Source organism: Theropithecus gelada, chromosome 9 (genome assembly GCF_003255815.1).
Source record: "Theropithecus gelada isolate Dixy chromosome 9, Tgel_1.0, whole genome shotgun sequence".
Taxonomy (NCBI): Eukaryota; Metazoa; Chordata; class Mammalia; order Primates; family Cercopithecidae; genus Theropithecus; species Theropithecus gelada.
In genome coordinates, this window is record NC_037677.1 from 58,806,000 (window position 1) to 58,829,071 (window position 23,072).

The 23,072-nt window shown below is 41.7% G+C and overlaps 1 protein-coding gene across 2 annotated transcripts in view; it reads right to left on the reverse strand.

Moving 5' to 3' along the window:
• Window positions 1–673: 673 nt before the first annotated feature.
• SAMD8 (sterile alpha motif domain containing 8) overlaps window positions 674–23,072 on the reverse strand; it is a 71,561-nt gene continuing 49,162 nt past the window's right edge. The window contains exons 3-6 of one of the 2 annotated variants that reach the window (XM_025397438.1): window positions 18,716–18,811; window positions 14,401–14,518; window positions 6,577–6,727; window positions 674–6,403 (exon numbers count right to left, since the gene is read on the reverse strand). In XM_025397438.1, the coding sequence (XP_025253223.1) occupies window positions 6,099–6,403; window positions 6,577–6,727; window positions 14,401–14,518; window positions 18,716–18,811 (670 nt within the window). In that variant the 3' untranslated portion in view covers window positions 674–6,098. Of the gene's footprint in view, window positions 6,728–14,400; window positions 14,519–18,715; window positions 18,812–23,072 lie in introns of both variants that reach the window. The other variant, XM_025397439.1, reaches the window with a different exon arrangement.

Here is a 23,072-nt window from a genome sequence, read left to right on the forward strand (position 1 = left end):
CTTTGTCGGTGTCAGAAACACAACTCATACCCAGGTCCTCAGAGTCTAAACCCAGTGCATTTTGTACTTCACCAAGCTCCTTGTGGTCTCTTCTGGACTATTTTTCCCAGAGTTCTCAAAAAGACTAGCTGGGCCAGCACTACAGAGGCTACATATTAGCAGTGATCAGGAAGACACGTTCAGTTGTGGGTCAAGCAGATATGGTCCTGCACCTGTGACAATGCTTAGCATTTTAACAACTCCACAGTTCTGGACTAAGTACCACAAATTTAAAGTTGCAGAGCTCAGTCATTTGCTTGTTTTTTGGAGACAGGGTCTCACTTTGTCACCCAGGCTGGAGTGCAGTGGCATGATCTCGGCTCACTGCAGCCTTGACTTCCCAGGCTCAAGTGATCCTTCTACCTCAGTCCCCCAAGCAGCTGAGACTACAGATGTGCACCACCACGCTTGGCTAATTTTTATACTTTTTGTAGAGACAGGGTTTTGCCATGTTGCCCAGCCTGGTCTCGAATTCCTAGGCTCAAGTGATCAGCCCACCTTGGCCTCCCAAAGAGCTAGGATTACAGGCATGAGCCACTGCACCTGGCCAATCATTTGCAAAAACTAAATTCATTATATAAAAAACTAACCAGCTCCATTAATAATGCAAAGACATTTAAATAAGAAACTGCAATCCAACTTTCAAATGTTTTATTTTTAGTGTTTTTAAACATTTTAATACAACAAGGATATAAAATAATATATATTAGTTAAATCTGGATTTAATTTAGAATCAAGATATTTACTTATGTACAAACACTGTGCTTCAAGGTATGGCTACCACAGGAACTTTCACATCTTCAAGTAATACTAGTTTCTCTGTGGATAGAGAGACATTTAGGTAGAATTCACAAAACAAAACATGTCCGTTTTAGTCCAAGCTAATTTTGCTTCTCCCATTAAGTACCAGTTTCCACTTTCTTTGTTCCGTATCAGAAATACTTCATTTTTCTAATAATACATAGATCCTCTGAATAAAACTTAGTAAAACCGAACATTTTTAAGATGACATTACTAACTGATAATATTGCTTGGCTATGTTCAATTCTCCAGACAACCCAGTCCTTCAGATTGAAAGAGACCTGAAGCAACAATGAAATTAACATAGTGTTCTTTCTCTTCCCATATCAGGCACAAACCTTCCTTATGCTGAAATATGAACTACACTGAATAAAAAGTTCTTTGGTTAATTTAGGACAGAATGTATTCTAGAAACCAGAATAGCTGAAATATGGCTTACAGATTTCAGAGATATTTGTACAGAACTTGAAGCAAAGTAATTGGTCACATTTTAGTTATTTGAAATTGGTGGCATTATATCCAGGTGGGGTGAGAAGGGGGGGTCCAAAACCTAGTTTCATACTAATTTTAGTCATTCAGAGTTACTCAAAGACAGGGAAAAGAAACAACCTACTCAGTCTCTTTCCATTCTTATTCATCACCTGAAGCATTACGACCTTTGATGTTACTAACAATTTTCCTCTATAGCAGTATGGGGTAATTCAGGCTAAACCGCTTACAAACACAAACGGTTAAACTGTCAAGTTGGCATTAAAATGGACACCTTTGCTGGCTTAGAAACTGTCTAAATGAAACCAATACTATTTAAGAAAGCAATTGGACTATTCTACAAGAGAGCTTTCTTGTCTCAAATGCCTGAATACCTTAAAGAACTGGCAAATGACTATATTATCATTACCTTTATTATGAAGAAAACCTAAGTCTATAAAAGACTATCAAATAATTACATTTATTAAATTAGAGCGTTTAAAACAAGAATGTGGTTAACATTCTTAGGCAATTTAGATCTAGAATCCTTTAAAAAAGCTTACTATGAAATTAATGGTGAAACTGCCTTTTGTTGAACATAGTCAAAGCAAATTAGTGTTATAAATATGACTTTGTGAATACATGAGTAATACTTTCCAAACAGATGTTTCTAAAACAGACTGTTTCTTATCAGCTATAAAAGAATCTGGCTTCTCTGTTTCCCATTTACAAATTATAGGATTTCTGGAATTCTTAGTAAAAACACACAGGCAGGGACAGGGCATGAAAGACCACTGCTCACAGACTAAAGAGTTACATTCCCTGCAGGTCTCTTGGTCCAATGGGTTCTGGTCTCTCAGTCACTGACTTTTTCTTCTGAATAGCCCACATTATTATTTAATTTAATTAAATTAATTAATTTATTTATTTGAGACGGAGTCTCGCTCTGTCGCCCAGGCTGGAGTGCAGTGGCACGATCTCAGCTCACTGCAACCTCCGCCTCCTGGGTTCAAGTGATTCTTCTGCCTCAGCGTCCCGAGTAGCTGGAACTACAGGCGTGGGCGTGCACCACCATGCCCGGCTAATTTTTGTATTTTTGGTAGAGATGGAGTTTCACCATATTGGCCAGGCTGGTCTCGATATCCTGACCTCGTGATCTGCCCGCCTCAGCCTCCTAAAGTGTTGGGATTATAGGCGTGAGCCACCGCACCCGGCATAGCCTGCATTATTTAACTGACCAGTTCTAAGGCTAAGTTCACTACTTTCTGATTTCAAAGGATACAAATAAATAGAGCTAGAAGTTCTATTTTTGTCCTAGCAATTCTGGTCACAGAACTATGGAGAGGATAGCCACACAAAGAATTCTTGCAGCACAGCCACGAAAGGTTCCCCCCAAATTATTTGGTGACAACAGCAAACCTGTCTCCTTCAAAACCTCTTACTCTCTACCAACTCTTCAATTACCCTTCAATAACACTACCCTGCCTGGTCTTTAAAAAAAAAAAAAGGAAAAGGTTAAAAAAGGCAACACTGCTCCCAGGAACATAGAAAATGCATTGAAGACTTGCAACATAACCTCCAATTTGCATCCCAAAACCAAAAACCTTTTGGTTCCTTCTATACTAAAGTCTCTATGATGATGTAAGCCTCTCACAAGTCTGCAACTACAGAACCAAATACAAGGTCAAAAAATATGTAGACCAAAGCCATGTAGCTTCTCTGCCTAGCCACATTCACAGATAAAATGTAAACATAAATACTATCTTCACTGTGGTTTAGATTTTAACCAGAAAAAAAATATGAAGAAAAAAATCTGGAAATTTCTGGACAAAACAAAAAGCAACTAAAATACAGGTTTCATGTTTAGGTAAAACTGAAAATAATTTTGTCTCAATGTTTTCCAAGAAAGAGATGATTAATTTATGTAAACACTGCCTTATAATAGTTAAAACAGTAAGTTATAAACCTAACTTACATTTTTCTCACAACATATATGAGCAAGTGCAAGGCTGAACAGTTATTTTACAATCCCCATTGCAGTCTGTTGTTAGGTACTCTCAATGTCAATAGCTCTGCAAAGTTAGTTGCATTTGATTTTTCTATTTGGTCCTAGAATAGAATTTATATGAAAGAAAGAAGACCGAGGTTAATAGCTATTTAACTTTTTGTTATTGATTGATTGAGACAGGGTCTCACTCTGTCACCAAGGCTGGAGTGCAGTGGCATGATTACAGCTCACTGTAGCTTCCTTGGGCTCAAGTGATCCTTCTGCCTTAGCCTCGCATGTAGCTGGGACCACAGGCATGCACCACCATGCCCAGCTAATTTTCTAAAAAACTTTTTGTGGGGACGAGGTCTCACTTTGTTGCCCAGGCTGGTCTCGTTTACCTGAGCTCAAGTGATCCTCCTGCCTCAGCCTCCCAAAGTGCTGGGATTACAGGCATGAGCCACTGCGTCCAGTCTAACTTGTTTTTTTTTTTGTTTTTTTGAGATGGAGTCTTGCTCTGTCATCCAGGCTGGAGTGCAGTGGAGTGATCTCAGCTCACGGCAACTTCCACCTGGGTTCAAGCGATTCTCATGCCTCAGTCTCCCAAGTAGCTGGGATTACAAGTGCGTGCCACCATGCCTAGCTAATTTTTGTAGTTCTAGTGGAGATGAGGTTTTGTCATATTGGCCAGTCTGGTCTCAAACTCCTGACCTCAAGTGATCTGCCTGCCTTGGTCTTCAAAGTGCTGGGATTACAGGCGTGAGCCACTGTACCCGGCCATGTTCTTAAGAGAATGGGTCTTGCTGTGTTGCCCAGGCTGGAATGCAGTAGTTAGTCATAGCCTCAACACACTCCAGCCTAACTCCTGGCCTCAAGCAATCCTCCTGCCTCAGCCTCCTCAGAAGCCAGGACCCTACAGCCTTGCACCACTGCACTTGGCTTAACATTTTAACATTAATGTTGTCATAGACTTTTTTGAACCCTTTCCCAAAAGCCAACATCAGTGCCTCCCTAGCTAAATTCAGTCTGTTCTGTCACTAAAAAAATAATAGTAACACATCTTTTGACCTCAAGGGTCAAACCACTCTAACTGGCACAGGAAACATCCTTTACTTTTCATGATTATGCAACTCCTTTACATGTTGGCATTTTGTTCCTAGCATGTAACAGAATCAGCAATTTAAGATATCAGATTCTGAGGTGTGAGATTTAAAAGCATAAAACTTGAACTGCCTCGCAGCATTTCTCAAGTGAGAAATAAATAATGTTCACAGCAGACACAAATTGGGGTCCTTCAGCACTAGCTGAGACTTGTTTGCATAATTTCCTTTCCTACCCAATTCATTTGGGCTTCTATGTAGCTTATACAGGGGTGGAAATATGACTCAAAGTGCAAAAATAAAATATTTCACCCAGATAACAAAGGAGTAAGCTTCTGATAAGCGGCCTAATTTTAGGCCTCAGAATGCCAGCACCTTTTCTAAGTTTTTGTTTTAAAATGGAATGTAAAACCTAATTATTATTCCCAGCAGCTAAGCTCATTAGTTGGGGTTTAAATTCCAATTCCATAACCATCCTACTGTCATAACTATTGTAAAAAATCATTAAAAATAAAGTAACAAATGTTATCACAGAGGTGAAATTACTTAAAGTACTATATTTCTAGTGTTGTAAATAGCAGCTAAGTTATATCACTTCCTGACTGCCAAATTAAGACTAAATACAAAGAAGGTATATACACCATTATATTTAAAAGTAAAAAACAACACAACTTTTTCATATCCAAGTATGTCTGAGACTGTTTACTTCCAACGGCCAAGAATGATAAATTTCAAAAACCAAAAAGTTGTATTTTGCGTGCTATAAGTTTCTTTTCAGGAGAAAACAATTCTTTGCATGCATACCTCCCTACTTAACGACAAAAGAACTTTATCTAACATCTGGTAAAACACTCCTATTTGGAAAAAAGCATAAAATTGGACTGTCATCTACTATAGCACAGAGTTATTCTGGGTACCTATACTACTAACATTAAGTCCATTTATTTTTATGGATGCAGCCATTTTTCCCTCATGAATACTCACTGATGGTTACACTGAACCCTCAGAACAAAACAGGCACTGCATCTTTTGTTGCATCTTTGGTGAAAAATGCCAGCTCTACATTTGCATTAATGAGGAGACCAATGGCATCCTAGCCAGTACTCTGTCACGTCATCTATGGCCTCTTTCATTCTCCTCTTATTTCAGGCATCCTGGTATGCTCAGTATACATAAAAGATGGTTCAGAAGGCAAAAACTGTCAGTAAAACAGATCATGTCCAGCGTGGCATATTTTTAAACTGACACAGAGATTAGTCCAAAGAACAAGTACTGATCACTTGGTAGGGTTTCTTCTTCTAAAGATAATAAGTAGCTTCAAAACATATTATTTCTTGACTAGAGCCTTACTGGAAATCAATGAAAATTCCTCAATCAGCAAACTGCTCAAGTTGACTTGTTTAAAGTTCAATAAGCAAATACTCAACAGGTAAGGGTACAGCCTAACTTCAATCACAACATTAAGTCTTCCTAAGGAGAAGGGGCAGAAAACATCTACTTAAGCTTTCTGTTCAAACAGCTACATAAGGACTCTTGATTGTTCTTGCTTGCTTTTTATAATCATAACTTTGCTCAGAACAGAAAACTTTACTTTGTCAACACATAAGCCAGGCATCTAGGAACAACCTAGGGGGAGAATGCAAAGTTACTCATTTTCAACAACTATTATATATTTAGTCACAAATTCATTAGAAAGATAGTCTTCATCCAATTAGTCTTTTCATTATTGCTGGTTTTGAAAATGGCCAACAATATTCATTAGGAACTGTGCCATTAACATTGCATTCAAAAAAAGAGAACATGGGAAACCAAATCCTTGCTCTCCTACTCTGCTGATATGCTCTGGTATTGGCCAGAGTATGGTAGTACAAAAAGAGTCTTGTTGTTATATAAAAAGCAATAAACACATCAATGGAATAATGTTCATGGGCAGCCAAGATGAAGAAGATTCCAAAGAGGTTGAGAACCCAGGATAAAGTGTGCAAGAAATTCCAGCTTCTTGGTGTATCTAGGAAAAGGACAGAAAGATCATTTTAAAGCTACATTCCTTCCAATGCTGCTCAGTCACATGTTTCTCAGATCAGGCTGTTTTGCCATTCTTCACAGGATCTGACACCCTCCCCACAGCCTTCACTGCAGCTAGTTATCTAATATGCATAGAAGCACTAAAAAGATACTTACATTCAGTGACAAAGAAATTCAGCATAGTTAGGACGACTGTGTGGCCACTAAACATGTAATCTCCACATGTGTGAACGCCAGTCAGGGTCATACCAAAGCCACTCCAAATGGCAAAGGCTCGATGTAATTTCTCCCATACACTGCCATATATCTATAAAGAAAAGTTAAGAATTAGTGCTTCAAATGCTTAGGGAGGTGGGAACTTCCCAACATCCATTCCCATTGAAATTCAAATGCTGAATAACTTAGAAATAAGATCTAAGCCAAAGCAGTTAGGTCCTCAGTCTAATGAATTCCAGGCAGACTTCAAGACTGGGTGGGTAAAGCTTGGCTGTACTCAGAAATATTTTGGTAATTAAATGAAATCAGGCTGGGTGCAGTGGCTCACGCCTGTAATCCCAGCACTTTGGGAGGCTGAGGTGGGCAGATCACCTGAAATCAGGAGTTCAAGATCAGCCTGGCTAACATGGCGAAATCCCATCTCTACTAAAAATACAAAAATTAGCCAGGCATGGTGGCGCGTGCCTGTAATCCCAGCTACTCAGGAGGCCGAGGCAGGAGAATCACTTGAACCTGGGAGGCAGAGGTTGCAGGGAGCCGAGATCGCGCCACTGCACTCCAGCCTGGGTGACAGAGTAAGAGTGTGTCTAAAAAAAATTAATTAATTAAAAATAAGTAAATAAATGAAATCACTGTAACATGAACTCCTTTACTAGGAGTTCCTTTATAATAAAAAGTTCTCTATAACACAAAAACATCTCAAAGTTTTTAATCCAATATCACAGTAGTATTTGCTTGGCTATTCTTGCCAGTAAGACATAGGCTATGACAGACAGAGATCAATGTCTACCTTTCAACATCCACTCTCCCCTTCTTCACTGGTAACAGAATCCCAAATATATTGAGGCAGCAATGAATTCAGCCACAATATTGCCTTTCCCAACCTCCCTTGTAGCTAGGTGTGGCCACATGACTAAGTTCTGTACAATAAGATCTAAGTAGAAGTGTTAAGGGTTTCTGGGAAGGCTACTTATCAAGGTAAGAGACAACAGTTTTGAGGAAGTCTTTTCTAACTTTCTACCTTCCCTTCTTTTAGTCTACAACTCAGACTCATTCAACTGGAGGTGAAACTCCAGCAACCATCTTGGACCACAAAGTGGCTTTGAGGCTACAAGCCAAGTATTGTGATAGCAGACCAGAAAGACAGAAGAATGATGGGGTTTTTTCAGATGACTTCATAAAATTATCACACCAGACCTGGTGTACCTACCTTCAGACTCTTTTTTGAGAGAGAATAAAGCATTGTGTGTTTACTAAACCATAGCCACTTTGAATTTCCAGTTATCAACAGCCAAACCTAATCCCAACTCCCACATATACGCCTAAAAGAGCAATCCATTTTGAGGAAGACTGTGAGTGATAGCCGCTTTACAAAAGAGGGGCAGTCACTACTTTAAAAAAAAAAAAGGCATACTGCCGGGGACGGTGGCTCACGCCTATAATCCCAGCACTTTGAGAGGCTGAGGCGGATGGATCACCTGAGGTCGGGAGTTCGAGACCAGCCTGACCAACATGGTGGAACCCATCTCTACTAAAAGTACAAAAATTAGCCAGGTGTGGTGGCACATGCCTGTAATCCCAGCTACTCAAGACTGAGGCAGGAAAATCTCTTGAACCCGGGAGGGGGAGGTTGTGGTGAGCGGAGATCGTGGCATTGTACTCCAGCCTGGGCAGCAAAAGCAAAACTCCATCTCAAAAAAACAAACAAACAAAAAAACCCAGCATACTAATATAATAATAATACAATTTAATAATAATATAATAATGGTACAAAAAGGTGCTAAAATTTTATGTGCATTTACTATGTGCAAGGCGTGCTGCTAAGTGCATTATGTGTTATTGCATTTAATTTCCACAGCAATCCTATGAAGTGATTTAATTGTACAGATGAGGAAACTGGCTTAGAAAGGTCACATAGCTAGTAAATAACATAGGCAGGATGTGAACCCAGGGAGCCCAATTCCAAAGCCCTGTCTTCAAGATTCTATCAAATATGACCAAAATAAACAACTTCATAGATACCACAATCTCATTAGGAATCTCACCTGCTGATTATACACTACCCAGCTTTCCCTTTCTGCCTCATTTGAGGGAAAGAGAGGAAGAAGAATTTACTGTTAGAGAGAGAGAAAGAGAATACACATGGGTTTGGTTCTTCCGTGATCGCTATGAACATGGGCTTAGAGATATTACTCTTGAGAAAGTAAAAAATCACGTAGTAAATAAAGAGAAGGGACTGCTACGAAAATGATTCAACCAAGGATAGGAAACTAGTGATGCCAGTCAAAAGGTGCCTCTCCATCCTTTCCCATCTTAAATGTCCCATATATTCTTCCAGAAAAACAAAAACTGAAACACAACAGAGCAGAATGAAGAGGATATTTTAAGAGAAGGTGTAGAAATATGCATTAAGTGTTTCTAAATTTCAAAAATAGACATGTTCTTGGTTCTGTCCTCAAACCCCTTACTTCTGGGAATGCAATTTCAAGCAATTAATTTATTATAATGAAAGTACCTTATGGAATTCACTGTAAGGGATTTGATTTCAAGTTACTATCACTTTAACTTTCTATTTATAACAATTGCTGCAAATAATACGGGTCAGTAAGTAGGTTATATTATAATTCAAAGCAATTAACAGTATTTAGGTCAGATTGGAGGAGAAATATCTATATATAACCAACTGATAAAAACAGTCATTAGAGACAGAAAAAGGGCTGTTTATACCATAGAGGGATGGTATCTAATTTATTTTTGCAGCATATGTTGCAGCCCTATGCACATATATCCCTCTCCTCAGCGGCTGTCCTACAATTAAATCCCTTAGCTATGGAAAATTTTCTCTTTTCAGTGTAATAAGCTTATATTTTTCTTTTTTTTGAGACGGAGTCTCGCTCTGTCACCCAGGCTGGAGTGCAGTGACGCGATCTCTGCTCACTGCAAGCTCCGCTGCCTCCTAGGTTCACGCCATTCCCCTGCCTCAGCCTCCCAAGTAGCTGGGTGCTCGCCACCATGCCCGGCTAATTTTTTTGTATTTTTAGTAGAGACAGGGTTTCACCGTGTTAGCTAGGATGGTCTCGATCTCCTGACCTCGTGATCCACCCGCCTTGGTCTCCCAAAGTGCTGGGATTACAGGCGTGAGCCACTGTGCCCAGCCTATATTTTTATTCTTTAAAATCTGTCCTGGCTGGGCGCGGTGGCTCATGCCTGTAATCCCAACACTTTGGGAATCTGAGATGGGAAGAACACTTGAAGTCAGGAGTTCAAGACCAGCCTGGACAGCAAAGTGAAATCCTGTCTCTAGGAAAAAAAAATTAAAATCAGGCCAGGCGTGGTGGCTCACGCCTGTAATCCCAGCACTTTGGGAGGCTGAGGTGGGTGGATCATGAGGTCAGGAGTTCAAGACCAGCCTGGCCAAGATGGTAAAACTCTGCCTCTACTGAAAATATAAAAATTAGCCGGGTATGGTGGCGGGCGCCTGTGATCCCAGTTACTTAGGAGGCTGAGACAGGAGAATCCCTTGAACCCAGGAGGCAGAGGTTGCAGTAGGCCGAGATCGCGCCACTGCACTCTAGCCTGGGCGACAGAGAAAGACTCCATCTCAAAAAAAAAAAAAAAAAAAATTTAGCTGGGGTGTGGTGGTGTATGCCTGTGGTCCCAGCTACTCAGGAGGCTGAGGCAGGAGGATTGCTTGAGACCAGGAATTTGAGGCTGACAGTGAGCTATGATCATGCCACTGTACTCCAGCCTGGGCAACAAAGTGAGAATCTGTCTTAAAAAACCAATGACTAGCCGGGCGCGGTGGCTCACGCCTGTAATCCCAGCACTTTGGGAGGCCGAGGCGGGCGGATCACAAGGTCAGGAGATCGAGACCATGGTGAAACCCCGTCTCTACTAAAAATAGAAAAAATTAGCCGGGCGCAGCAGCGGGCGCCTGTAGTCCCAGCTACTCGGGAGGCTGAGGCAGGAGAATGGCGTGAACCCGGGAGGCGGAGCTTGCAGTGAGCCGAGATTGCGCCACTGCACTCCAGCCTGGGCAACAGAGCAAGACTCCGTCTCAAAAAAATAAATAAATAAAAAATAAATAAATAAATAAAAATAAAAAATAAAAAAACCAATGACTAAAATAAAATAAAATCTCCCCTAATCAACTAGAATACTATTTGGGTGAAACTCTTCACACCATGTACACAGCATACTATTTTGGAGAAACTGTGCACACCATGCACAGAAACAAATTCAAAATAAATTAAAGTTGTAAAATATAAAAAAATAAGACCATAAAAGCATCAGATATTATCTTTCATCAATCAGAATGGCAGTGCTGGCAAGAGGGTAAGAAAGCTGACATGCATACATGTTGGCAGTAGTGAAAAACTCATCTTTTCAAGTGTGTATTTTAGCAATATATATCACTTTTTTTTTTTTTTTTTGAGATGGAGTCTCGCCCTGTCACCCAGGCTGGAGTGCAGTGATGTGATCTCAGTTCATTGCAACCTCTGCCTCCCAGGTTCAAGCGATTCTCCTGCTTCAGCCTCCCAAGTAGCTGGGATTACAGGTGCCTGCCACCATGCCCAACTAATTATTTGTATTTTTAGTAAAGATGGGGTTTCATCATGTTGGCCAGTCTGGTCTTGAACTCCTGGCCTCAAGTGATCCGCCCACCTCTGACTCCCAAAGTGCTGGGATTACAGGCATGAGCGACCTCGTCCAGCCCATATCATATTTTTCAATGTGCGTGTCCTTTAATTCTGTAATTTTACTTTCAATAATTTATCTTAAGAGATAACTAAGTGCAAAAGTACAATGTACAAGAATGTTTACTATAGCACTGTTTATAAATAGTAAAATTTTGAAACAATCAAAATGTACATCATTTGGAACCTGGTATCCACAATGGACTACTGTTAAAAAGATGTAGTTCCTTTTAGAAAAAAGTAAACAACATACTATTAAATGAAAAATAGGCTAAAGAGGCTGGGTGCGGTGGCTCACGCCTGTAATCACAGCACTTTGGGAGGCCAATGTGGGCAGACCACGAGGTCAGGAGATCGAGACCATCCTGGCTAACACGGTGAAACCCTGTCTCTTCTAAAAACACAAAAAAATTAGCCGGGCGTGGTGGCTGGTGCCTGTAGTCCCAGCTACTCAGGAGGCTGAGCCAGGAGAATGGTGTGAACCTGGGAGGCAGAGCTTGCAGTGAGCAGAGATCGCGCCACTGCTCCAGCCTGGGTGACAGAGCAAGACTCCATCTCAAAAAAAGAAAAAGAAAAAGAAAACTAGGCTACAGAACAATGTTTGCAATATAATCCTGTCTTGTTTAAAAAGTATCTATAAAAACTTACATGAAGACCAGGCACTGTCTCACACCTATAATCCCAACACTTTGGGAGGCCAAAGTGGATGTATCACCTGAGGTCAGGGGTTCGAGACCAGCCTGGCCAACATGGAGAAACCCCCTCTCTACTAAAAATACAAAAAACAGTCAGGTGTGGTGGTCCCAGCTACTCGGGAGGCTGAGGCAGGAGAATGGTTTGAACCTGGGAGGTGGAGGTTGCAGTGAGCCAAGATTGCACCACACTACTCCAGCCTGGGCAACTGGGAAAGATTCCACCTCAACAAACAAACAAACAAACAAAAAACTTATACGAGTGTGTAAGTATGCTTAAAAATGGTCTGTGTGGCTATACACACAACTGTTAACTGTATTATTTATAGGGTGGGGCAAAAAAGAATCAGGTAAATTTTTACTTTTTAATATATACATTTCTATATAATTTGAATTTTTATAATAAAATATAATTTTATAATTTGAAAAAATTATTTTCCTTTTTGGAAAAAGAAAAAAAGACCTCAAAACAGCTTTTACCTTAAAAATAAAACATTTCCTTTACATGAAATCCTGTGTCATATCAACCCTTCCCCCTTTCTTACTGGTCAGTCTAAGCCTTCCTAATATCAGGAGAAAGTTTTGTCACCCTTCAGCTCAGGAGTATATTTTTAGCTCTTGATCTCGTTTGGCTGCTTAATCTTCCCTTGTTGGCATTTCAGCGATGATATTGCAGCACAAGAAGTGAACTTGAATGCTGTTACAAACAACATTAAAATAACTACAAAGGTGTTAACACATACATTTATTTGAATATGTGAAAACACAGAATTAAAGCACAGAGGCCTAGAAAAGTAGGGTTCTTTTGTCCAAATTTGTATATAATTTGGACAAAATTATTTGCAAATTTGTATATAGATTTTACCCAATTTTGTACATAAAGTACAGGCGATTTTCAGAGTCTTATTTTGTCTCCATCTGCATAATTTATTCTGTTTAACCAGGAGATGTCTATAGTAAACCAAAACAGAGCCACAAAGAATAAAATGAAAACCAAAAGTCAGCCATTATTTGTTTATCTCAGAAAGAGTAAAGTTTAGAGTGATGAGTATGTCGTCAAACTGTAACTTTTTTTTCTTTCTTTTTTTTTTTTTTTGAGACGCAGATTCACTCTTGTTGCCCAGGCTGGAGTACAATGGTGCCATCTTGGCTCACTGCAACCTCCGCCTCCTGGGTTCAAGTGTTTCTCATGCCTCAGCCTTCCGAGTACCTGGGATTATAGGTGCCTGGCACCACGCCCAGGTAATTTTTGGTGTTTTTAGTAGATTGCACCATGTTGGCCAGGCTGGGTCTTTAACTCCTGACCTCAGGTGATCCACCCGCCTCAGCCTCCCAAAGTGCTGGGATTACAGGCGTAGACACAGCGCCTGGCCGGCAACATTTTTAAAGGAGTGAGGAGGACAGTGAAGGAACCAGAGCATGCTATATGAGAAACTTTGAAAATGCTGAGGATGGTGGGAAAAGGAAAATGATAATTGAAAGAAAATTTTCTTTCTTTCTTTCCTTTCTTCCTTTCTTTTCTATCTCTCTCTCTATCTCTCTTTCTTTCTTAGACAGAGTCTTGCTATGTTGCCCATGCTACAGTGCAGTGGCGTGATCTCAGTTCACTACAACCTCCACCTCTCAGGTTCAAGCAATTCTCCTGCCTCAGTCTCCCGAGTAGCTGGGATTACAGGCGTCCACCACTGAGCCTGGCTAATTTTTGTATTTTTAGTACAGATGGTGTTTCACCATCTTGGCCAGGCTATCTCAAAATCCTGACCTCGTGATCCACCCCCCTTGGCCTCCCAAAGTGCTGGGATTACAGGCATGAGCCACCGCGCCCAGCCAAAATAAATTTCTTTTCTTTTCTTTTCTTTTTTTTGAGATGGAGTCTTGCTCTGTCGCCCAGGCTGGAGTACAGTGGCACAATCTCGGCTCACTGCAACCTCCGCCTCCCGGGTTCAAGTAATTCTCTGCCTCAGCCTCCCAAGTAGCTGGGATTACAAGCGCCCACCACCACACCCAGCTAATTTTTGTATTTTTAGTAGAGACGGGGTTTCACCATCTTAGCTAGGCTGGTCTTGAACTCCTGACCTCGTGATCCACCCGCCTCAGCCTCCCAAAGTGCTGGGATTACAGGCATGAGTCACCATGCCCAGCGGAAAGAAACTTGTTTTCTATAGCTCCATAACATAGAACAAGTTTAAACAGAAATAATAGGGAGGTAGAATCTGGCTTAAGACTTTTACCAAATTATTTCTATATATTTTTTTGTAGACATTGCAGATACTAAAAAGCACATTTTAATACTATAAGCAAAATGTTAGCCCTATTGCATATAGTGTGCCATCAACCCACCAAGAACAAGAATGAAAAAGAAGGTAGCAGGCTACCTTTCCAGTACACTGCAGGTGTTGTCCTGGCACGGAGAGGGAGGTCACAAACATGGTAAAGCAGCGAAGCAAGAATACAGTTCCCATCAGACTACAGAGCCTTCGCAGAAGTATTGACCTGTAAACAGATCAACCAAAAACGGGGAAAGATCAGAAGAAAACAAACCAAAAAACCCCAGGTATCAAATATTTATTTCAAGGAAGAGCAAACAGAAAAATCACTAGACTCTTTGAAGAGGACAGAAATCTTAAAGACCATCAAAAGCATCATTGTCCAATAGAATTCTCTACAATGATGGAAATGTTCAATATACTGGCCAAGAAGCTATTTATATACCATGTGGATCTTAAGGACTTGAAATGTGGCCAGTATGACTGAGGAATTGAAGTTTTAAATTTTATTTCATTTTAGTTAATTTAAATTTTGCCATAATGAACAATACAGACCTAAATTAGATTCTAAAAGCATCATTTCAATGATAAGAAAATATGGCTAAGAGTCCAGGCATGGTGGCGCATGCCTGTAATCCCAGCTAGTTGAGAGGCTGAGGCAGGAGAATCACTTGAACCAGGGAGGTGGAGGATGCAGTGAGCCAAGATTGCGCCATTGCACTCCAGCCTGGGCAACAACAGCGAAACTCCATCTCAAAAAAGGAAAAAAGAAAATATGGCTAAGAGAAAGTAAAAGAGTTATACAAGACAGAAGACAAGTAAGCCTGGTGTTAGTCCTATTACTGAAAATTGCTCATAAATTATTTATGAGATAAAGTTGGCTGGGGGTGGTGGCTCGTGCTTGTAATTGCAGCACTTTGGGAGGCCAAGGTGGGAGGATTGCTTGAGTTCAAAAGTTTGTTTGACAACAGCTTGGGCAACATAGCCAGATCTCATCTCTACAAATAATTTAAAAATGAGCTGGATGTGGTGGTGCACACCTGTGATCCCAGCTACCTGAGAGGCTGAGACGGGAGAGTTGCTTGGGTCTCGGAGTTGGAGGCTGCAGCGAGCTATGATTGTGCCACTGCACTTTAGCCTGGGTTACAGAATGAGACATGCTTCAAAAAATAAAAATAAAAAACAAAAAAAAAGGAGGTAAAGTTAAACACCTGTGATTCTAGGGAATTTTTTGCTCATTAATAACTGAAGGCTAGGTGCAGTGGCTCATGTCTATAATCCCAGAACTTTGGGAGACCAAGGCAGGAAGGAGGATTGCGTGAGACCAGCCTGGGCAACACAGTAAGACGGTGTCTACAAAAAATTAGTCAGGCATGTTGGTGTGTACCTGCAGTTCTAGCCTGAGGCAAGAGGACTGATTGAGCTCAGGAGGTCAAGGATGCAGTAAGCCATGATATATCACTGCACTCTATCTAGCCTAGGTGACAGAGCAAGACTCTATCTCAAACAAAACAAAAAAAAAACCCATTGTAAATTGGTTAATGATAGTAGCTATCGAATACTCATTCTAACTTCTCTTAAGCTATACAATACTAAGTTAAAAAAATTTTTTTATATCAAGTATATATCAAACAAAAATTCTGAATAACTGTCACTTGGGTAATCATGAACTGTACTGTGACACTAGTACTGTTAGACTAAGATTCCTGAGGACAGGGACCATGTATCACATATTTTTGAAATGATCCTTCCACCCTCAGAAAAAGCACTGAACACAAGGCTAGGTATGTTTCAAGCATTATGTGCACTCCTGGGATGGAGCCTAGGAATCTGCATTTTAACAAGCACCCAGGTGATTCTAATGAAAGTGGTACAAACACTTTGAGAAACACTTTCTTTGACTAAGTAAACATTAACACTTGGATTTAACAGGTTACCTCTATGCTTTATTAAACCTACCAAGGTTTCCTGGAAGGTAAACTCCAGTTTTGAAGAGTAGATAAATTCAAATTCATGAGATCTTGTGAGGCAAAGTTAACCAGAAAGCAGCAATGATACACACATTTTAAAACCAACTCTGGTTTTAAGCAATCCAGAATTTAAAATATTGCTACAAAACAGGACAAAATGGGAGAGAATGAGGCTCAATGTGGCCTAAAAGTGTGATAAGAATAGTAACCACCGACCTTTCTTTCCACCTTCAGAACACTGAAATAACTGCTACTTAGGACCTAAAGCTCATCACTGTGGTTTACCTCAAGCACTTCCTGGTGATGAGAAAGGTCAAAATCTCAGGCAACTACCCTTGTTCCTCTCTCCAGTGTTCCAAAAACAATGGACAGCAGAAGCTACAATTTTTTTTCTTTAAACAATCTCAAAAGCTCACATATCTATAATTTTTTTAACCCCCTCAGGAGCTCTTAGGCAATATCTACTAATTTTGTCTTTAAATTTTTTGCTTACAATGCCTTGTTTTTTTACTTAAATCCACTAATTCTTCCTGCCCATTAAACTAGGAAAGGAGCCCCCCAGGCCTCCTTTTTTTAATTAAAAAAATTATTCCTTGCTGACTCTGGGTACACTGCCTGTGAGTTAGCCCTGCTCCACAAGAAGCAGTAAAAATAAATAAAATTAAAGTAAATAAATTCTTTCCTCTATATTTTTTGGTGAAAGTACCAAGAAGCACTTTCCCATTTAGCAACTTCCTATACCATCTGAAGTAAACCAGAAGTATGTATGTGAAGTATATATGTGAAGAAGAAGTATATATGTACATGTTGTGCAAAATAATCTTTTTTTTTTTTTTGGAGACAGGGTCTGGCTCTGTCACCCAGACTGGAGTACGGCGGCACAATCTCAGCTCACTGCAACCCTGACCTCCTGGGCTCAAACAATCCTCCCACCTCAGCCTCCTGAGAAGCTGGGACTATAGGCATGTGCCACCACACCTGGTTAATCTTTAAATTTTTTGTACAGACAGGGTCTCCCCATGTTTCCCAGGCTGGTCTCGAACACCTGGGTTCAAGCAATCCTCTTGCCTCAGTCTCTCAAAGTGCTAGGGTTACAGGCATGTGCCATTGTGCCTGGTGAATCATTTTTTGTTGTTGTTGAGATGAAGTCTCGCTCTGTCGCCCAGGCTGGAGTGCAGTGGAGTGCAAAGCTCCGCCTCCCGGGTTCACGCCATTCTCCAGTCTCAGTCTCCCAAGTAGCTGGGACTACAAGTACCTGCCACCATGCCCAGCTAATTTTGTATTTTTAGTAGAGACAGGGTTTACCGTGTTAGCCAGGATGGTCTCGATCTCCTGACCTCGTGATCCGACCGCCTTGGACTCCCAAAGTGCTGGGATTACAGGCGTGAGCCACTACACCCAGCCAATAATCTCTTTTTTAATGGGCCTCCACCAAGCAGAGAAAATTTCTTCCATCTAAACATGTGACCAAAGAATGTCCTTGGAAGAGTTTCTATCCTTCTACAGAAAGTAACATTTCCAGTTAGTTTCTAAAGAAAGATAAGGTTTTCTTATCTTTCTTTCTTTTTTTTTTTTTGAGATGGAGTTTCACTCTTCTTGCCCAGGCTGGAGTGCAATGGCGGGATCTCAGCTCACTGCAACCTCCGACCCAAGGGTTCAAGCGATTCTCCTGCCTCAGCCTCCTGAGTAGCTGGGATTACAGGCATACGCTACCACACCCAGCTAATTTTGTATTTTTAGTAGAGACAGGATTTCTCCATGTTGGTCAGGCTGGTCTCAAACTCCTAACCCCAGGTGATCCACCCGCCTTGGCCTCCCAAAGTGCTGGGATTACAGGCATGAGCCACCGCGCCAGGCCTCTTACCTTTTTTTAGATCAGAGATGAGCATCATCAGGCAGAGGGCATCTCTGATCTTTCCTTGCAAAATGCATTCAGGATTATTACTAAATATGTAGATATTATCTTAGGCTGACTCTTACTGATCAAACTCAAAATCCTTTGTTAATAACTATGTCACAATGACCAGAGAAGGAAATTTTTTTTTTTTTTTTTTTTTTTTTTTTTTTGAGACGGAGTCTCGCTCTGTCGCCCGGGCTGGAGTGCAGTGGCCGGATCTCAGCTCACTGCAAGCTCCGCCTCCCGGGTTTACGCCATTCTCCTGCCTCAGCCTCCTGAGTAGCTGGGACTACAGGCGCCTGCCACCTCGCCCGGCTAAGTTTTTGTATTTTTAGTAGAGACGGGGTTTCACTGTGTTAGCCAGTATGGTCTCGATCTCCTGACCTCATGATCCGCCCGTCTCGGCCTCCCAAAGTGCTGGGATTACAGGCTTGAGCCACCGCGCCCGGCCTCAGAGAAGGAAATTAACAAGGAAATGCAAAGAGAAAGATAAGATTTTATGGTATTGATACAACAATTAAAATATTTTCAGTATTTTAATGGAGTAATGAGGTACCTGTGCTTGTGAAGAAGAAGAACCAGGAGCCAAATATAGCACAGAATCATGCCACATACTTCCGTCATGGCAAAGGCCCATGGGATTCTAGGAACGCTGCAACAGAAAAAAATGATTTTGAATTGAAGGAGTATATATGTGAATGATGCCACCCTTTTCAGTAAGGTGCTCTTTTAATAATGACCTTAAAATTGGTTTTATATAACTTTTATCCCTTTCAGAAGATGATATTTGGAGAAACTGGAAGAAAAAATCTGTGTCATAAAGTACCCCCACCTATCAGAACCTGTTTCTCGTCCACTGATTCCCAGTCAGGGTTCTCTATAAAGAAGTGACTGACAGCAAATACCAGAGGGGGAAAAAAAAAAAAGAATTTATTAGCTCCAGAGAATTACAAAAAGTTGTACAAGAAAGGAATTTTTTTTTCTTTGAGATGGAGTCTCGCTCTGTGGCCCAGGCTGGAGTGCAGTGGCGTGATCTCGGCTCACTGCAATCTCCACCTCCCGGGTTCAAGCAGTTCTCTGCCTCAGCCTCCTGAGTATCTGGGACTACAGGTGCCCACCACCACACCCAGCTAATTTTTTTGTATTTTTAATAGAGACGGGGTTTAACCATCTTGGCCAGGCTGGTCTTGAAATCCTGAGCTTGTGATCTACCTGCCTTGGCCTATCAAAGTGCTGGGATTACAGGCGTGAGCCACCGTGCCCAGCCATGTTTTCTTTTTTTTTTTGAGACGGAGTCTCGCTCTGTCGCCCAGGCTGGAGTGCAGTGGCACGATCTCGACTCACTGCAAGCTCCGCCCCCCGGGTTCACGCCATTCTCCTGCCTCAGCCTCCTGAGTAGCTGGGACTACAGGCGCCCGCACCGCTCCTGGCTAATTTTTTGTATTTTTAGTAGAAACGGGGTTTCACTGTGTTAGCCAGGATGGTCTCAATCTCCTGACCTTGTGATCCGCCTGCCTTGGCCTCCCAAAGTGCTGGGATTACAGGCGTGAGCCACCGCGCCCAGCCTCTTTTTTTAAATAACTATTTCCCTAGTTATAAAATTAACAGGTCATTGTAGAAAAGTTTTTAGTAGAAATGTCCAAAAAATAAAAAAAAACATCAGTATTCCTGGCACCCAGAGATGATCTATTTGGACTATTTCACTTTGTTTCAGTCTCCTTCCCCTTCCTTTCTTCCTCCCTTCCTTCTTTCCTCCGTCTTTCTTTTTTTCTTTTTTGATACAGGGTCTGGTTCTGTCGCCTAGGCTGGAGGCAGTGATGAAACCTCGGCTTACTACAACCTCTGCCTCCCAGGCTCAAGCCATCCTCCCATCTCAGCCTTCCAAGTAGCTGGGACTTCGAGTTGTACAGCACCACGTCTGGCTAATTTTTGTATTTTTTGTAGAGACCCGGGAGTTGGGGGTGTTCATCATGTTGCCCAGGCTGGTCTCCTGAACTCCTGAGTTCAAGTAGTTGGCCCACCTCAGCCTCCCAAAGTGCTGGGATTACAGGCGTGATCCACTATGCCCAGTCTCTTTCTCTCTTTTTCTCTCCCTCTCTCCTTTTTCTTTCTTAAAGTGACCTGTCCTTTATTAGTGGGTAATCATAGGAGCTGTTTTGTGAGGAGGAAAAAGGGACAAATGGAAAACAGATTAAAAAAACAGGGTTCCAAAACAAGGGAGGATAGAGAGAAAGAGATAAAACAAAAAACAAATGAAGGGCCAGGCGCAGTGGCTCATGCCTGTAATCTCAGCACTTTGGAAGGCTGAGACGGGAGGATCACTTGAGCTCAGGAGTTTGAGACCAGCCTGGGCAACAAAGTGAGACCACATACAAAAAATACGAAAAATTAGCCAGGCATAGTTTCACGGGCCTGTAGTCCCAGCTACTTAGGCGGCTGAGGTGGGAGGATCACTTGGGCCCTGGGTGGTCTAGGCTGCAGTAAACCGTGATGGCGCCACTGTACTGCAACCTGGGTGACAGGGCAAGACCCTGTTTCAAAAACAACAACAACAACAAAAAAGCATCGAGTTCAAACCCTGATTGTTTGCACTCTGAAATGAGCACTTCACGTGAGAAATGGGCCTTTCTCCCATTGTCCTTTGTGGGCAGTCCTGTATCCAGAGTCTCGCTTTGTTGCCCAGGCTAGAGTGCAATGATGCAATCTTGGCTCATTGAAACCTCTGCCTCCTGAGTTCAAGCAATTTTTGTGCCTCAGCCTCCCAAGTAGCCAGGATTACAGGTGCCCACCACCATGCACAGCTAATTTTTGTTAGCAGAGAACGGGTTTCACAATGTTGGCTAGGCTGGTCTCGAACTCCTGACCTCAAGTGATCCACCTGCCTTGGACTAGGATTATAGGTGTGAGTCATGGTGCCTGGCCGATCCTGCTGGATTTTTTTTTTTTTTTTTTTTTGAGACGGAGTCTTGCTCTGTTGCCCAGGCTGGACTGTAGTGACGTGATCTTGGCTGACTGCAACTTCTGCCTCCTGGGTTCAAGCAATTCTCCCTGCCTCAGCCTCCCGAGTAGCTGGGATTACAGGCACCTGCCACCACGCCTGGCTAATTTTTGCATTTTTAGCAGAGATGGGGTTTTGCCATATTGGCCAGGCTGGTCTCAAATGCCTGACCTCAGGTCATCCGGCCAAATCAGCCTCCCAAAGCGCTCCCAAAGGATTACAGGTGTGAGCCACCATGCCCAGCCCCTGCTGGATTTTAAATGTCTACTTTCATTTTTTTTTTCCCAAAAGCTCTTTTTCTCTGAATTTTCTTTGGGCCTCTCATTACTGTCATAGAATGCAACATCTCTTATTTCTCTTGAAAACACGAAAGTTTTTTTTTAAGTGTTCATCTGCTCCCTATTTTGTATTTTCCAATTTACTTTCTTTTTTCCTGTTTGTGTTAATGTTTTTCTCAGACGTCTGGTTTCTTGACTGACCATTCATATTTGACAGTAAAGTACTAAAAGAGATGATGAGACATTCTGTGGGCATAGACTGAGCTTTGTCAAGTTTCAGGTTTCTCTGCGCACTCAGAGTGCACAGGGATCTGGTTGATTAGATAAGGATATCCCAACCAGTTATTTACAGTGTTTTTCTCCAGGTTTTCCAAGGAAAGGAATCCTATCCTTCTTGGAAGACTGGGGTTGGGTGGGAAGGGAGATGGGAAATGTGTGGCTACTTAAGGAAGGGAGCTAGAAGTCTCTATGATTGGTATATAGACTTTTAATGAATCCTCTTGAAAACACTGCAGCTCTGTTCTCATCTGGACATGGTATCCCTCAGTCAACAGTGCTTCACATTCAACTGCTCTAGAGAACAGACCACTAGTCTTCTATCAGAGTAGAGCAGGTCTAAAAGCTTAAGTAGATTTTCTTTTTTTTTTTTTTTTTTTTTGAGACAGGGTCTCACTCTGTTGCCCAGGCTGCAGTGCAGTGGGGCAATCTTGGCTAACTGCAACCTCCACTAACTGCAACCTCCGCCTCCTGGGATCAAGCCATCCTCCCACCTCAGATTCCCCAGTAGCTGGGACTACAGGCACACTCCACCATGCCTGGCTAATTTTTGTACTTTTTGTAGAGAAAGGGTTTCACCATGTTGCCCAGGCTTAAGGAGATTTTTAACCAATTCTCCCCTACTTAGCTCCTATCTGTACCTGGGCTTGAGTGATGCTTGGTACTTTGTTTTATCAGAGCTCTGAAGTACAAATAAACTTACCTCTTGGGCAGGGCCACCTTCCACCCCCAACTTCACAACAGGTACTTAGTGTTCCACTTTCCAAACTTTCATTATTAGCACTGTTTTTGCTTTCATGGGATTAAACAGTTTCTTCACTCTTTTACTGTCATTTCAGTGGACTGTTGTGAGGAACCTGTCAAATGTGTATTCAATCCCTCGTATTATTTTTGAGCTAAGCTTTTAAAATGCATTATACATGGATACGCCTTTTTTCTGGATATAATTTAATTTTCTTGGCAGGGCACGGTGGCTTATGCCTGTAATCCCAGCACTTTGGGAGGCTGAGGTGGGCAGATCACGAGGTCAGGAGATCGAGATCATCCTGGCTAACACAGTGAAACCCCGTCTCTTACTAAAAAACACACAAAAAAATTAGCTGGGCGTGGTGGCGGGCGCCTGTAGTGCCAGCTACTCGGGAGGCTGAGGCAGGAGAATAGCGTCAACCCGGGAGGTGGAGCTTGAGGTGAGCCGAAACTGCGCCACTGCACTCCAGCCTGGGCGACAGAGCAAGACTCCGTCTCAAAATAAATAAATAAATAAATAAATAAATAAATAAATAAATAAATAAATTTTCCTTAGTAATGTAGAGTCATCACTATGAACACTGATTATTACACTGTATATGGTAATGACCTCG